Source organism: Sphaerodactylus townsendi, linkage group LG15 (assembly GCF_021028975.2).
Source record: "Sphaerodactylus townsendi isolate TG3544 linkage group LG15, MPM_Stown_v2.3, whole genome shotgun sequence".
In the NCBI taxonomy this organism is placed as follows: domain Eukaryota; kingdom Metazoa; phylum Chordata; class Lepidosauria; order Squamata; family Sphaerodactylidae; genus Sphaerodactylus; species Sphaerodactylus townsendi.
In genome coordinates this window covers 22782327-22799338 of record NC_059439.1, presented here as the reverse complement: position 1 = coordinate 22799338, position 17012 = coordinate 22782327, and the positions used below count along the sequence as shown (strand labels likewise).

Genomic DNA, 17012 nt, shown 5'->3' with positions numbered 1-17012 from the left:
AACTTTGCTTTGTTCCTTATCATTGCCGGAGGATCAATTTTTCCCCTTCTAATTAGACCTCCTAGATCAATGGCATTTTGCTCTCAGATCTTTATCCTTGTACCCTACGTCATTTTCTGTGAGCAGTACTGGCCCCTGTCCCTTGCTCCCTTGGACCTCCTCTAAGTCAGTAAATATCACCATTCCTTCAACATCCTCCTCTATTTCCTCTATTGATCACCTCTCATATTCAAGGCTTCTCAAACCTCTCTGTGTGTATGTTTCAACTTGCATGTGTATATATATATATTTAGTCTTTAAATAAAATTGTAACCCTCCTCCTTAAGTTCTGACTTTTGGGTAGATTTCTTCAGGAAGTGACATGTGTAAAAATTGGTGGAGATCCTCTACCCACTTCCTGCATTGCAGGTATGTTTTCAGCTAACAAAAAGGAAACAGACCAGACTACATTGGGTAACAACAGCAGAGTGCAAAGACATGTCACTTTTAAAAGAGAAACAAGAAAACAAGGAGAATTACTATATCTAGCAAAGTGGATTTCAGAAAAGAGAAATTCCCCTTCCCATAACGATGTTAGCCAGAGGGCTTGTTCTACAATTTGAAAACTGTGCCACCCCCACTACTCACTTTGAAACTAAATAAATAAAACATTAAAACATGTTATTAATCATCAGCATGTTGGACACTTAACTACAATGAATGCAATCATTTTCAAAAACTGATTTCCTTTCCCCCTCATGCTCAATAATTGTAAGAACATTGTATTTTTTTGTTTAAACAAGAATAAACATAAAGTTAATAATTACAATGATAACAGCCAACCAGGAACAAATAAGATTATACCACAATTGTCAAAAATGTTGCCAGAGCTCCTTGGTTCACTTCACTTAATTTTGATGTAAAAGACTAGAGGATTTTGATGTAAAAGACTCGAGGATTAATTTTGATGTAAAAGACTAGAGGAATTCACCAGACTCATGTCTGTCTTTGATAAAGCAATATAAGTACAACATAAATGCAAATAATTGTGCCTCTGTTTTTAGGAAGACAGAGTCTTCTTCAAGGCATCTTTGACTTCTTTATTTCTTAGGCAGTATATGAGAGGGTTCAGAAGGGGCACTACAACTGTGTAGAGCACTGATACCCATTTGTTGGAGTTGTAGGCATACATGGCTTTGGGCCGTGCATAAGTGAAGAGTGTGGTAGAGTAGAACAGCACCACCACTGTCAGATGAGAGCTACAAGTAGAGAAGGCTTTCTTTCTGCCGTGTGCTGAAGGGATCTTCAATACAGTCGAAATAATGTAGACGTATGACAACACAACAATGCAGAGTGGGACCATGATCACCATAAGAGCCAAGATGAAATCTACCAGCTCAGCCAGGGAGGAGTCAGTACAGGAGACATTCAAAAGGGGTGAAATGTCACAGAAGTAATGATTGATCTTGTAAGTATCACAGTACTTCAGCTGGCCAATGAAGCTGAGCTTGATGGCAGAGGTAATCAAGCCACATGTCCAACACCCTGCACATAGCTGTGCACAGAAAGTGTTGGTCATGATAGTTGAGTAACGCAGCGGGTTGCATATGGCCAGATAGCGGTCATAGGCCATGACAGCCAGAAGGATATACTCGCTGCACACAAAGGTTACAAAAAAATACAACTGCGTCAGGCAACCCTGGAAGGAGATGTGCTTATCTTGTGTGAGAAAATCAGCCAGCATTTTCGGAACTATGATGGTGACGTACCAGATCTCCAGGAAGGAGAGGTTGCACAAGAAAAAGTACATGGGCTTGTGGAGGTTACTGTGGAGCCGGATGACTAAAATGATGATCAGGTTTTCAGTGAGGGTCAGGAGATAGGCCAAGAGGAACAGGGTGAAAAGCAGCACCTGAAGCTCAGCGGAGGTTGGAAATCCCAGCAGGATGAAATAGCGGACATTGGTCTTGTTCCTTTCATCCATTCCTTGAAAGCTGATTCCTGTGATTGGCAAGACCCAAAAAATACACAGCAGTATCACTTGATGGTTTGGTATTCTTTTGTATTTTTCAAAGTACAAAAGTATATTTTTTAAAAAATGAAGTCAAGGTATAAGAGGTACATTTTTCTGCAAATATCATGCTATGCTTGGCCAGCAAAATTATGCTGCACACCTGCACTTCATCATTCAGGTAAGTGTCTTCCTGAAATTTATGAATCAACCTGTCCCCTAATGGAGAATCCAATAATTTCCTTGGGATTAAAGCAACCTAAACATACTTTGGATTGCACCCCATTTTTAATATGGTTTCAGATTGTAATCTAATACTGTGATACTAAGTACAATTCCTTTAAAATATATTCATCAGAAATCAGGGAATAGCTTTCCAAAAGATGCAATAACTCCAAGGTTTCAAGCCCCATCCATAGAACAGAGGAGGATATCAGGCAAAAATTCTGTCCTTATTCTTGCTCACAGACAGGAGCTGAAAGGCAGTCTTTCAAAATCATTTATGCGGGGCTTTGGCCAATGAACTGAACTATTATCAGACTCTTCGTTGGCACATTATCTCTTAGAGGGCTGGCAGGCTGGGCTTTCCTATTCCAGCATGTTATTAACAGTGCCACCCTAAACAGAGGCTCATTCCACATGGGCCAAAAACAGCGGTGTGAAAACAGTGTGAAAATGGTGTAAAAGGGTTTAAAACGGTGTAAAAGGGTTTATACTGTTTTCACACCATTTTCACACCACTGTTTTTGGCCCATGCGGAATCAGCCAGAGTTAGTCCAGGTTAATTCCAGTGAACCCAATGGATTTAGACTGGGGTAACTCTGTATGTTGCTCTGCTGTTCCAAATCTACTTAGATCATTAACTGTGAAATATGATTTTGGAATAAGAAAGTCAAACCAGTTAAAAAATTCTTTTCTCTTGTGCAAAACAAAAAACAAAAACTGATACACCAAAGAGAAGTCTGGTAACACTTTTATTTGTTCTGAGAGCACATGGGGTTAACAAGGGTATAGTGGTTTCTACATCCTTCCTTCCTTGTATGAACACCCTTCCCTATTTATAGGAACAACTAGGAACATTCAGTATTCCAAAGAAGCATGGGGGCTGAGCAACTTAGCACCATAATATCTTATCTCTTACGTTGTTCTCCTATGCAGAGATTGTCAAGTTTAAGCCCTGTGTACTGGAACCAACCAGCTATTTTATTGGTAAAAAAGAAAGACGCCCCCACTAAAGCAGGCTCTGCTGTGGATTATGGGACATGCATGGGCAATAGGGAGATGTTCTAAGACTGAAAAAAGAAGGATATATCCAACCAAAGGTCTTATAATATAAACAACTTCAAATATGATCAGTTTGCCACCTGGATTTTCTTTTCACAGCAGCCTTTCATGAAGGGTCACCATGGACTGGCTGAAGTATGTTGATACATCATTTAATGATATATAAAGAAATGATGATGTGTGTCATGTGCAGTCAAAGATCAATTACCACAAATAGAATACCCATATTTTGTCACACCCCTTCAAAAGTGATGCTATCTAGTGGATTCTATTCACCCATTCAACTGCCAACAAGAAATCAAGTTATGTACTTGAATATACTTGAATATGTGAACTGGCATTAAGCATAAGCATAAGCATTTTGATTGTCATTGTGCATGCACAACGAAATTTACAATTACAATTTCTAGGGGAACTGGACTTGAGGGACAATTACTTGCTCGAACTTATGTATGGCAGAAATATGATGTGGGATTAAGTATTTTAGGAACATTACTAACTGTACTGGTTCATCTCACTGGCTTTTATATAGATATGAAAAAATATATATTTAAGTAAACCCCTGAGCATATATTCACTAGAATATATGCCATATCAACTGTGTGTATGTTCCTTCTGGACATGTACATGCATGATCAAGGTGTCTCCCCTGCCAGGTAAGTATGTACAGGTCTTGCAATCAAAGCACTATGAACAATTCTACAAAAGAAGAAGTAAAGGATTTTACCTGTTATATATGTGGGGGATTTTTCCTCCTTGTCTTGCTATGCAGCTGCATGTGATGTGTGTTAGAGGAGTGGATTTGTATTGTTGCATGTATGACTGCCACCTTATCTTCTCATCTCCCTACTTGCCCTTGGGACTAGGTCTGAAAATTAACACTTGGATCCCAGGGGTCATAAACTCAAAATATCCTCCCCTTTACCATTTGCTATATTTCTAAGGACTGAAATGTGAGTAGCTAGAAGCTGTTGCAAGAAAAGTTAATATCTGATCACAGAAAATTCTTAACCCATGAGAGAACTATGACATTGTTCCCTTCCGCACATGCAGAACAATGCTCCTTCAATCCACTTTCAATGCATTTTGCAGCTGAATTTTACTGTGCAGAATAGCAAAATCCACTTGCAAACAATTGTGAAAATGGATTGAAAGTGCATTATTCTGTATGTGTGGAAGGGGCCACTGACTTTTTTTTCTTAAAACCACTGCAACTTTTGGACTGTCTAAAGAGCTTTTTGTTTGTTTGTTTTATTTTTATTTTTGCATCAGTTGAAGAGAAAGCATGTAATTAAATAAATGAAGCCAAATAGTTTATAGAGACCAGGAAGTACTAGCAATTTATTCATTGGCAACCTCTTGTAAAACCTCTTGATCAGGGGTAGGGAACCTGCGGCTCGAGAGCCGCATGCGGCTCTTCTGCCCTTGCACTGCGGCTCCACGAGCCGAGCTGCCGGGTTTTCAGCATTTGCCCGCAGGCAGCAGGGCGGGACTACCCGCTCCGCGTAATAGCTGGGCAGTGCCACGGGCTTTTCACCTACCCCTGCTCGAGCGTAATTTCCCGGCGGACGGTAAGCGGCTGGCTCTGATTCAGTTGCCTGCTCTGCAGGTAGCAGGGCGGGTGCATCCATGCGCTTCTCAGAATGAGTGGAGTAAAAGGTAAAAAAACCCAATATATACAGTGTTATCTTTATTTTAAATGTCAAAAATTATTTGCGGCTCCAAGTGTTTTCTTTTCCCATGGAAAACGGGTCCAAATGGCTCTTTGAGTGTTAAAGGTTCCCTACCCCTGCTCTTGAGGAACTGGATTCTTTTCTTCCTCCTCCTTAGTTTGGCCTTAATAAATGGCTTTGCTTGCAAAATTAACCATTCCACTGACCCAAACTCCAATTACTATCATGATGCACACTTCCTTCTTCATGATGACAATGTACTGCAAGGAATGACAACTAGCAGCATAGTGGTAAAAAAAAAAGCCATAAATGAAAGAAGCAGAAGTTCTGTTACTGAAGCCCATAAAAAGAAATACATCTGAGTGATGCAGCCATAAAATGAGAGGCCCCTTCTGCACACGCAAAATAATGCGTTTTCAAACCACTTTCACAACTGTTTGCAAGTGGATTTTGCTATTTCGCACAGCTTCAAAGAGCACTGAAAGCAGTTTGAAAGTGCATTATTCTGCATGTGCGCAATGAGCCAGATTGTCTTTTGGCGGGTCAGAAGAGTCTGGATGAATTCAGGAGCTGTGATTGAGACAGAAAACACATTCACTGTATTAGTAGGAACTACATGAGAGTAATGAGTTTTCTGCCAGTGCACATAGTAAACAGGAAGAGAAAATTGCTGGATAGAGGAACAACATAAGCAAATGTGAAAAACACAAAGAGAAGCATCTGAAGTTCAAAAGAATTGGTTAGTCAACCAAATTGAACTCTGTAATGGTAGACTGTTTTTTTTAGTGCATTAAGGCTGATGCTGGTGACTACTGGTAAAGGAAACTGGGAGCACAAAAAGTATGGGAACAAAGAGGAAATAAGATAAAATCATAAATACAAACTCCTTCCCTTCATGTCACCACAACAGACACCTTGTGAGGTAGCTGGAGCTAAGACTAACCAAAGGTCACCCAGCAGGTTTCATGTGGAAGAGTTGGGAAACAAATCTGACTAACCAGATTAGTCACTCATGTAGAGGATCAGGGGGTGTTTCCCCACTCTAAAAATAATGTGGAGACTTACCAGTTTCGTCTGCTGCGGGACCCACCATAGCTTCCACCCCTTCCTGAAATGAGCGCTGGCAGCCGTGCAGCAGCCAGGCAGGACTCCCCACAATCCGTTCAGGGGGTGTCCTGATTGGCTGCTGCGTTCACGATTTCCCCGCCGCCTGATGACATGGGATTCTCGTCTGTCCAATCAGGGTATGGCAGGGAAATTGGCTGATGTTGGGAATTTTTTTGTAATTTTCATCCGACGGTTCGATGACTATTTCAGCCCTACATATAGTCAGGTCCACAATATACTATCTGGATTTTATATTTTATATCTGATATTTTCTGGTCTTTGACCGAAATAAAATATTGATTGATTGATAGTCAAGGATTCGTCCAGTTGAAAATTTAAAAAAAATCCTGCCGCATTGCAAACCCCCCACCATGCCCTGATTGGATGGGAGGGTCCACGTCATCAGGCGGCGGGGAAATGGAAACCCGGGATAACCACCCGCTCTCTTTAATAGAAGCCGCGCGCACCATGGGGTCGGTCATTCAAAAATGACCAAGAACTGACCCGGGTACAGGACACGAGAGCTGCAGAGTCGGGCGGTTATGGTTGTCACCGCCCCCGTTGTGGGGGGTGTCACTAGACCCCATGTCATTCAGCATGAGTAGCACGCAACAATCGGTAAGTGGGGAAAGGGCCAGGGAATCATACCCAGTTCGCATATTAGAATCCACTGTTTTCAACCACTACACCACAAAGGTGGAAAATTTTTCTCAATGTGATTCTCCTTTTTGACATAAGGTCATTTTAGTCTTTTGAATACGTTTAAAGGGGTCGGTTTTTTAAAGGTAGAGGCACGAAATTTGCAGCATAGCTGCTGATGGCTCCTTACAAAGCCCCCTACCTCTGGTAAAGATTGGGTCAGGGGGTCTAATTTTATGATCTCACAGTTTTTCCTCCCTTTTGGGACCCATAAATTTGGGACCCTTTATTTCTTCCATACCATGCAGTAACCTAATTCACTCTGCCTGGGAGAAACTATAGCTAACCATATTTCCTGATAAAATGCAACCAGGCAATTGCGGCCAGATGTGCAGATACTTTCCTAGGTGAATAGCCACAGGACACGCTCTGGATTGAATTGGGCCACAGCCCTTTATTGAATGCTGAAGCTGAGTGAACAAGAGGAGCGCATATTAACAGCCGGACAGCATCACAACTGACCCGGCACCAACCCCAATCCCTATTGGGGTGAACAGATAGATCCCAGGCTGCCGGGCGTTCACCCCTTGTGGCCCCCTAACTGCTGGGTTGTCGGACTCCCCTGCAGAGGCCTTCCTGGCATGCTCCTGGAGCCCAACCCATCCCAAGCCCTGTTCAGAGGCCCAGAACCGCAGAGAGATCCATCGTGTGATTTCGGCCTCCCTCCTCTGCCCAAGCCACTAGGGCTGTGACATAAGTGGCAGCACATCTATCAACCCCGTCCCAAAAGGGATGGAGGGTGGGTCAGTTTGCCAAAGGTGCCAAAAAGAGGCTGAGGCCACCACAACACACGACATTGCCAGGTGGAAAGGCTCCGCCGTATGGTTGCCCAGGGCTACGCATACTCCGTGCATGGAGCTCACCGCGTGCCCTGCCCCCTGTCGTAATTACGGGCCTTGCTGATTCAAATGCCATCATTTTTTACTATTAAACCATTTTTTTTTAAAAAAAGTCTTTGGCAGAACCCTAGACATTTAGAGTTGTAATTGTTCCTTCAGGATTCATAGTGAAGTCATCACCGTTTCTCTAGGGATGACTATCCCAGCAGCCACCTATATAATATTCTACAGATTCGTCTTGGTATTATCTCACCCAGTGAACACATGAACACACCAATTCATTAACCTATACAGTCTGCACATCGCAGTCTACACTATGCCACTAAAGAACTAACTAGCCAGATTTGTATTAACAGACTACTCATCCATATCAAAGATATTGTTGTTTTGGTTTTACTGGAAGAATCACACCCATGGAAAAGCAGTACTTCGATTATATGTAAGTATGTCATTTTCAACTCCATTTGTGGGGAGAGAGGAAATAGGATTAATATTGATCAGTTCCACTTTCTCGTGAAGGAATAACATGGATCATCCAAGAATGGGATGTACATATATGGAGGTGACTTGCTTACCTCAGTGTGTTACCTCAATGGAACAAAATCCTAGAAAACCTCATTTCAAACACCACTTCTTCAGCGATGAATACACTGTACTTTCAACTGTGGTCCCTTCCACACATGCAGAATAATGCCCTTTCAATCCACTTTCAATGCACTTTGCAGCTGGATTTTACTGTGCAGAATGGCAAATTCCACTTGCAAACAATTGTGAATGTGGATTGAAAGTGCACTATTCTGCATGTGCAGAAATAACATGTGAATTGCTTTTGGATACCATCAGTGGCCTTTTAAAAAACAATCTTCCCTTAGGCTCATTCCGCACACGCAGAATAATGCACTTTCAAGCTGCTTTCAGGGCTCTTTGAAGCTGTGCGGAATGGCAAAAACAGTTGTGAAAGCAGCTTGAAAGTGCATTATTTTGCGTGTGCGGAATGAGCCTTTGTTTGACCACATGAGCTGCATTTTTATAATGTTAATGACAGAAACAAAAGATGATGATGATGATGATGAAATTAAGCATTTGTTTGAAGCTTTTTATAATAGTAAATCATGTTTCTTCTGGCCAGTCTTCTGAAGACTGTTGAATCACAGCAATCTCTCACTGAAAGATGAACATGTTTCTTCTTCTGAAAGGAAGAAGAAAAAGAATTGGATTTATATCCCTCCTTTCTCTCCTATAGGAGACTCAAAGGGGTTTACAAACTCCTTTCCCTTTCCCCCTCACAACAAACACCCTGTGAGGTAGGTGGGGCTGGGAGAGCTCCAAAGAACTGTGACTAGCCCAAGGTCACCCAGCTGGCATGTGTGGGAGTGTACAGGCTAATCTGAATTCCCCAAATAAGCCTCCACAGCTCAGGCGGCAGAGCAGGGAATCAAACCCGGTTCCTCCAGATTACAGTACACCTGCTGTTAACCACTACACCACTGCTGCTCTGATAAACACTGACAAAGAGTAGGTACATGAGCCTAAACTGTATTTGATGCTGGCTGTTTATCTGTATCCTGTTTTTCATCCAAAAATTGGCAATCAAAACAGGTTGCAGAAATCCAACTCTGAAATGAGTGAGAACTACAGAAAATTGTACATTTAGAGTGGATGTTTAGGCAGCGTTCACACCACACTGAAGACTACATAATCATGGGCTATTTCAACCATTTATAAAGTAAATTTCCTGGGTGAACAAAGCAACAAAAATATGTGCAATAACACAACAATTGTGATAGCTCAGTGATCTAGCAATATATGCAATAGCAGAACAACCCAGAAATATGTGCAATAGCACAATTCAGTGATATGTGAATGCAGCCTTGCCTGAGCTAGATTCAACCATGAGTGGAGGTGGCCCTGGCTGATTCATGCCATTCTCCCCAAGTTTCCATTGTTAGTTGTTGAAAGATGGAGGGTAGTGGGCCATAATATCAAACCTTGAGATGTACTTGTGAATGAGCCAATTCCAATTTACTAGTACTAAATACTGAATATCACTTACTGGGATGAATTGTAAATCTGATTGGAGGGGGCTACATCAATGAAAAATCACAATTATTCCAGTATAGCAGTTATTCTTGCTGAGAAAAGAGGCAAAACAAAATTGAGCTGGTAAGAAAGGAAGGATGAAACTTGCATTCTTTTAAATCAAAGGATAAATTGAACTCTGTTGCTTTATGGCTATGTGTGAACAGTACTTTCAACCTTCTAGATAAGCTGTCATGAATATTAATTCTGACTTTGAATCATAAACAATGACAAAACTTGACTCAATAGGAAATACTGATATGGAAAATATAATATGTAACAATCAAAACAGCACCCTACAAATTTGAATGTGACAAAAACATCTAGTCCAGGGACGTAGGTATAGATTTTTTATGGGGAGGGGTTTGGGGTGGGGCTACACCCCTACCCACCCCTAGAGCATGGCCATGCCTCCCCAAGCCCAGCTCTCAGCCTTGCACTTATAAAAGCAGCTCTCCAAGGCCGGGGACGGCAGACTCCCCCGCCCTGCCCCCCACCAGCTGGGCTCCCAGCCGGCAGCTGGCAGTTCATTCTGCCCTCCCCTCTGGGCAGAGGCATAAAGGGAAAATGGAGCCTGGTGCAAAATCTGAGTTTTGCGGGGGCCCCCCCCGGCCAGCCGCTGTGATGTTGGAATCCACCCCCAAACAGCATCACTTTCAATGGTGTTTAAACTAGAGAGCCCAAATTCTCCTTTTAAATCCACCTTAAAGGGAGAATCTGGGGTGATGTGCAGCCTTCAGTCACTCAAGGCTTCCACAGCTCCATGCCTAAATATGTCTAATAACAAAGGGACATGGTACAAGTAGCCCCAAATATATCCATATAACATAATTCCACTCCCAGGGATACACGTGCCCACTAGAAGGGCTATGCAAGCCTCAAGAGGCTGTAGGGTGCACATGAGTAGACTCTTTGTCACACACAACTTTGTAGGGTGCTGTTTTGATTGTTACATATTATATTTTTCATATCAGTATTTCCTATTGAGTGCAGTTTTGTCATTGTTTATGTTTCAAGATTGCTTTCTGAACCTATGGCTTGTATGGATGCTTGAACATTTTTTTATTCATTTGTACTGACAGATCATGTGGCAGAGTTGCAGTGAAGAACTCCAGCTGTGTGACCACCTTCATGATGATGGGACTTTCTGATCAACCTAACTTGCAGGTCCTGCTCTTCATTTTCTTCTTTTGTATCTACATTGTGGCTTTGATTGGAAACGTGGCCATCATTGCCGCCATCCTTTCACATGCCAAACTTCACACACCCATGTATTTCTTCCTCTTTCACTTGGCTATAGTGGACATAATCTGTACCTCCACCATCATTCCTAAAATGCTGGGGAACATAGCAACCATCAGTAAGAGCATCTCCTATTCTGGCTGCATAGCTCAACTCTATTCATTCACATGGTGTTTGGGTGCTGAAATGGTGCTCTTCACTGTCATGGCTTATGACCGCTATGTAGCTATATGCCACCCTTTGCGTTACACCCTCATGATGAACAAGAAGGTATGCATGTTTCTTTCCACAGTGGTGATCTTTGTAGCCGTTAGTAACTCATGTGTTCACACTGGCCTGATTATGAGGCTCACCTTCTGTGGACCCAATGGTATCAATCACTTCTTCTGTGAGATTCCTCCACTTTTGGCTCTATCCTGCAGCCCGGTAAGAATCAATGAAGTCTGGGTCTTCACAGCAGACATTATCCTAGCTATGGGAGACTTCTTGCTAACATGCTTATCTTATTGCTTCATTGTAAGGGCAATCCTCAAAATCAAGACTTCTGAAGGAAAGAAAAAGGCCTTCTCTACCTGCTCTTCTCATGTTATAGTTGTGTCCTTATATTACTCCACTGTCATCTACACTTACAGCCTCCAGCTACAACTTTGATAGGGACAAAGTAGTTGCTGCCCTATACACCCTAGTTACACCAACACTGAATCCTATAGTCTACACTTTGAGAAATAAAGAGGTAAAGACAGCTCTCAAAAAAGTCTTATTTATAACATGAGATGGAAAAACAAAGCTGTCAATTTCTTTCAGTATTATGCATTGAGCACTATGGGATTTTTTGAGGGCGGGACAGAACATTTTCTTTTCATATTTATAATAATTAAATACACAGAGGGACAAATCTCAGTTTCTCTTTTCTTGATGACTTGCAGTTAAGTGATTGAATTGGCTCCATTGATGTGAAATGTCCTGGAAATGATGTGACAGTATATGAATGTTCCACCTATAGTTCAGGTCCCTAACTGCTACTGTAGTAGTTAGATAATGAAAATGTAAATGCACACCGATTCTGCATAAGGTTGATTGGGTATGGTCAGATGTTCTTTAACTAACATATAAAATAATTTAGGGAGACCCTGAATATGATGGTCCTTTCAAAAAGCTGTGAACCTCTATAGTGCCAGTCATGAGAATTGAATGTGGCAGGTAGCAGAACCCAGAAGGATGGCAGAGCAAAGAAGAGAGTTGGTGGTATCATCTGAAGGTACCATGTGTGAGAAAAGAAAGTAGAGTCCCTTCCGCACACTCAAAATAATGCATTTTCAAACCACTTTCACAACTGTTTGCAAGTGGATTTTGCTATTCTGCACAGCTTCAAAGAGCACTGAAAGCAGTTTGAAAGTGCATTATTCTGCATGTGTGGAATGAGCCTAGGTTTAATTTGGGAACTCTTGGAGATGGTTATAAAATAGGAATCCTGATGATTAACTTGTCTGATACCTGGCTAATATTGGGAATGATGACTGTGAATAAAGGCTTGATGGGTATATCATATGCATATGTGTAGTTTTTTTAGACTGTATTTTCTGTTATATTTTTTCTGCTGATTCATGGATAAGGATGATTTGGAATTTTCCCAAGAGTAAGACACAAGACAACTGAATGAATGTTTAGGAATACATAGCCAGCCAGTTAATGATATTTCCCAATGCCTTTGTTATTGAAACAGGTGGTTTTAATGGAAGAATTGGTCCCACTGATAATGCACGATATTCATTTTTAATGCTGTCCCCGCAATATATGTGAAAGCAAATTTGCTACTCCCCAACTAGTGAATTTGTGGTTTCTGCTGTTATCATCCCAACATCCTTAATTTTGATTATCTTTTATATGACTTGAACATGCAATTATTTTTCAAAAGATATTATTGAGCTTCTCTAGTGAACTGCTTGTCCATCACAATGTACAATGTTCTTCAGTGGACTTAGAAGAGTATAACTTCTCTTAATCAGCATCATGTACATGCAAACATACAGTAGCTTGATTTGCATATCAAAACATACAGTAAATATAAATAGTAAAGGCCACCTACACAAGTAGCAGCAAAAAGTGAATAACTGACACCAGGGATTAAAATATGAAGGAAGGAAGGAAGGAAGGAAGGAAGGAAGGAAGGAAGGAAGGAAGGCAGGCAGGCAGGCAGGCAGGCAGGCAGGAAGGCAGGCAGGAAGGCAGGCAGGAAGGCAGGAAGGCAAAAAGGCAAAAAGGCAAAAAGGCAGTACCCCCCCCCCCCCCCACCCCCCCCCCCCCCCACCCCCCCCCCCCCCCACCCCCCCCCCCCCCCACCCCCCCCCCCCCCCACCCCCCCCCCCCCCCACCCCCCCCCCCCCCCACCCCCCCCCCCCCCCACCCCCCCCCCCCCCCACCCCCCCCCCCCCCCACCCCCCCCCCCCCCCACCCCCCCCCCCCCCCACCCCCCCCCCCCCCCACCCCCCCCCCCCCCCACCCCCCCCCCCCCCCACCCCCCCCCCCCCCCACCCCCCCCCCCCCCCACCCCCCCCCCCCCCCACCCCCCCCCCCCCCCACCCCCCCCCCCCCCCACCCCCCCCCCCCCCCACCCCCCCCCCCCCCCACCCCCCCCCCCCCCCACCCCCCCCCCCCCCCACCCCCCCCCCCCCCCACCCCCCCCCCCCCCCACCCCCCCCCCCCCCCACCCCCCCCCCCCCCCACCCCCCCCCCCCCCCACCCCCCCCCCCCCCCACCCCCCCCCCCCCCCACCCCCCCCCCCCCCCACCCCCCCCCCCCCCCACCCCCCCCCCCCCCCACCCCCCCCCCCCCCCACCCCCCCCCCCCCCCACCCCCCCCCCCCCCCACCCCCCCCCCCCCCCACCCCCCCCCCCCCCCACCCCCCCCCCCCCCCACCCCCCCCCCCCCCCACCCCCCCCCCCCCCCACCCCCCCCCCCCCCCACCCCCCCCCCCCCCCACCCCCCCCCCCCCCCACCCCCCCCCCCCCCCACCCCCCCCCCCCCCCACCCCCCCCCCCCCCCACCCCCCCCCCCCCCCACCCCCCCCCCCCCCCACCCCCCCCCCCCCCCACCCCCCCCCCCCCCCACCCCCCCCCCCCCCCACCCCCCCCCCCCCCCACCCCCCCCCCCCCCCACCCCCCCCCCCCCCCACCCCCCCCCCCCCCCACCCCCCCCCCCCCCCACCCCCCCCCCCCCCCACCCCCCCCCCCCCCCACCCCCCCCCCCCCCCACCCCCCCCCCCCCCCACCCCCCCCCCCCCCCACCCCCCCCCCCCCCCACCCCCCCCCCCCCCCACCCCCCCCCCCCCCCACCCCCCCCCCCCCCCACCCCCCCCCCCCCCCACCCCCCCCCCCCCCCACCCCCCCCCCCCCCCACCCCCCCCCCCCCCCACCCCCCCCCCCCCCCACCCCCCCCCCCCCCCACCCCCCCCCCCCCCCACCCCCCCCCCCCCCCACCCCCCCCCCCCCCCACCCCCCCCCCCCCCCACCCCCCCCCCCCCCCACCCCCCCCCCCCCCCACCCCCCCCCCCCCCCACCCCCCCCCCCCCCCACCCCCCCCCCCCCCCACCCCCCCCCCCCCCCACCCCCCCCCCCCCCCACCCCCCCCCCCCCCCACCCCCCCCCCCCCCCACCCCCCCCCCCCCCCACCCCCCCCCCCCCCCACCCCCCCCCCCCCCCACCCCCCCCCCCCCCCACCCCCCCCCCCCCCCACCCCCCCCCCCCCCCACCCCCCCCCCCCCCCACCCCCCCCCCCCCCCACCCCCCCCCCCCCCCACCCCCCCCCCCCCCCACCCCCCCCCCCCCCCACCCCCCCCCCCCCCCACCCCCCCCCCCCCCCACCCCCCCCCCCCCCCACCCCCCCCCCCCCCCACCCCCCCCCCCCCCCACCCCCCCCCCCCCCCACCCCCCCCCCCCCCCACCCCCCCCCCCCCCCACCCCCCCCCCCCCCCACCCCCCCCCCCCCCCACCCCCCCCCCCCCCCACCCCCCCCCCCCCCCACCCCCCCCCCCCCCCACCCCCCCCCCCCCCCACCCCCCCCCCCCCCCACCCCCCCCCCCCCCCACCCCCCCCCCCCCCCACCCCCCCCCCCCCCCACCCCCCCCCCCCCCCACCCCCCCCCCCCCCCACCCCCCCCCCCCCCCACCCCCCCCCCCCCCCACCCCCCCCCCCCCCCACCCCCCCCCCCCCCCACCCCCCCCCCCCCCCACCCCCCCCCCCCCCCACCCCCCCCCCCCCCCACCCCCCCCCCCCCCCACCCCCCCCCCCCCCCACCCCCCCCCCCCCCCACCCCCCCCCCCCCCCACCCCCCCCCCCCCCCACCCCCCCCCCCCCCCACCCCCCCCCCCCCCCACCCCCCCCCCCCCCCACCCCCCCCCCCCCCCACCCCCCCCCCCCCCCACCCCCCCCCCCCCCCACCCCCCCCCCCCCCCACCCCCCCCCCCCCCCACCCCCCCCCCCCCCCACCCCCCCCCCCCCCCACCCCCCCCCCCCCCCACCCCCCCCCCCCCCCACCCCCCCCCCCCCCCACCCCCCCCCCCCCCCACCCCCCCCCCCCCCCACCCCCCCCCCCCCCCACCCCCCCCCCCCCCCACCCCCCCCCCCCCCCACCCCCCCCCCCCCCCACCCCCCCCCCCCCCCACCCCCCCCCCCCCCCACCCCCCCCCCCCCCCACCCCCCCCCCCCCCCACCCCCCCCCCCCCCCACCCCCCCCCCCCCCCACCCCCCCCCCCCCCCACCCCCCCCCCCCCCCACCCCCCCCCCCCCCCACCCCCCCCCCCCCCCACCCCCCCCCCCCCCCACCCCCCCCCCCCCCCACCCCCCCCCCCCCCCACCCCCCCCCCCCCCCACCCCCCCCCCCCCCCACCCCCCCCCCCCCCCACCCCCCCCCCCCCCCACCCCCCCCCCCCCCCACCCCCCCCCCCCCCCACCCCCCCCCCCCCCCACCCCCCCCCCCCCCCACCCCCCCCCCCCCCCACCCCCCCCCCCCCCCACCCCCCCCCCCCCCCACCCCCCCCCCCCCCCACCCCCCCCCCCCCCCACCCCCCCCCCCCCCCACCCCCCCCCCCCCCCACCCCCCCCCCCCCCCACCCCCCCCCCCCCCCACCCCCCCCCCCCCCCACCCCCCCCCCCCCCCACCCCCCCCCCCCCCCACCCCCCCCCCCCCCCACCCCCCCCCCCCCCCACCCCCCCCCCCCCCCACCCCCCCCCCCCCCCACCCCCCCCCCCCCCCACCCCCCCCCCCCCCCACCCCCCCCCCCCCCCACCCCCCCCCCCCCCCACCCCCCCCCCCCCCCACCCCCCCCCCCCCCCACCCCCCCCCCCCCCCACCCCCCCCCCCCCCCACCCCCCCCCCCCCCCACCCCCCCCCCCCCCCACCCCCCCCCCCCCCCACCCCCCCCCCCCCCCACCCCCCCCCCCCCCCACCCCCCCCCCCCCCCACCCCCCCCCCCCCCCACCCCCCCCCCCCCCCACCCCCCCCCCCCCCCACCCCCCCCCCCCCCCACCCCCCCCCCCCCCCACCCCCCCCCCCCCCCACCCCCCCCCCCCCCCACCCCCCCCCCCCCCCACCCCCCCCCCCCCCCACCCCCCCCCCCCCCCACCCCCCCCCCCCCCCACCCCCCCCCCCCCCCACCCCCCCCCCCCCCCACCCCCCCCCCCCCCCACCCCCCCCCCCCCCCACCCCCCCCCCCCCCCACCCCCCCCCCCCCCCACCCCCCCCCCCCCCCACCCCCCCCCCCCCCCACCCCCCCCCCCCCCCACCCCCCCCCCCCCCCACCCCCCCCCCCCCCCACCCCCCCCCCCCCCCACCCCCCCCCCCCCCCACCCCCCCCCCCCCCCACCCCCCCCCCCCCCCACCCCCCCCCCCCCCCACCCCCCCCCCCCCCCACCCCCCCCCCCCCCCACCCCCCCCCCCCCCCACCCCCCCCCCCCCCCACCCCCCCCCCCCCCCACCCCCCCCCCCCCCCACCCCCCCCCCCCCCCACCCCCCCCCCCCCCCACCCCCCCCCCCCCCCACCCCCCCCCCCCCCCACCCCCCCCCCCCCCCACCCCCCCCCCCCCCCACCCCCCCCCCCCCCCA

At 53.3% G+C, this 17012-nt stretch overlaps 2 protein-coding genes across 2 annotated transcripts; one reads left to right on the top strand and one right to left on the bottom strand.

Annotated features, from left to right (window-relative positions):
• Positions 1-1039: 1039 nt before the first annotated feature.
• LOC125444759 (olfactory receptor 6Y1-like) lies at positions 1040-4053 on the bottom strand. The gene is made up of 2 exons (XM_048517403.1): positions 4002-4053; positions 1040-1980 (listed from the first exon to the last, which is right to left on the bottom strand). Exon 2 carries the CDS (start codon positions 1961-1963, stop codon positions 1040-1042), a length of 924 nt encoding a protein of 307 aa, XP_048373360.1. The 5' UTR covers positions 1964-1980; positions 4002-4053.
• Positions 4054-7574: 3521 nt separating this feature from the next.
• Positions 7575-11685, top strand: LOC125444119 (olfactory receptor 13G1-like). The gene is given in 3 exon segments (XM_048516557.1): positions 7575-7636; positions 10754-11542; positions 11544-11685. Coding segments are annotated over 3 exon segments (993 nt in total).
• Positions 11686-17012: the final 5327 nt, after the last annotated feature.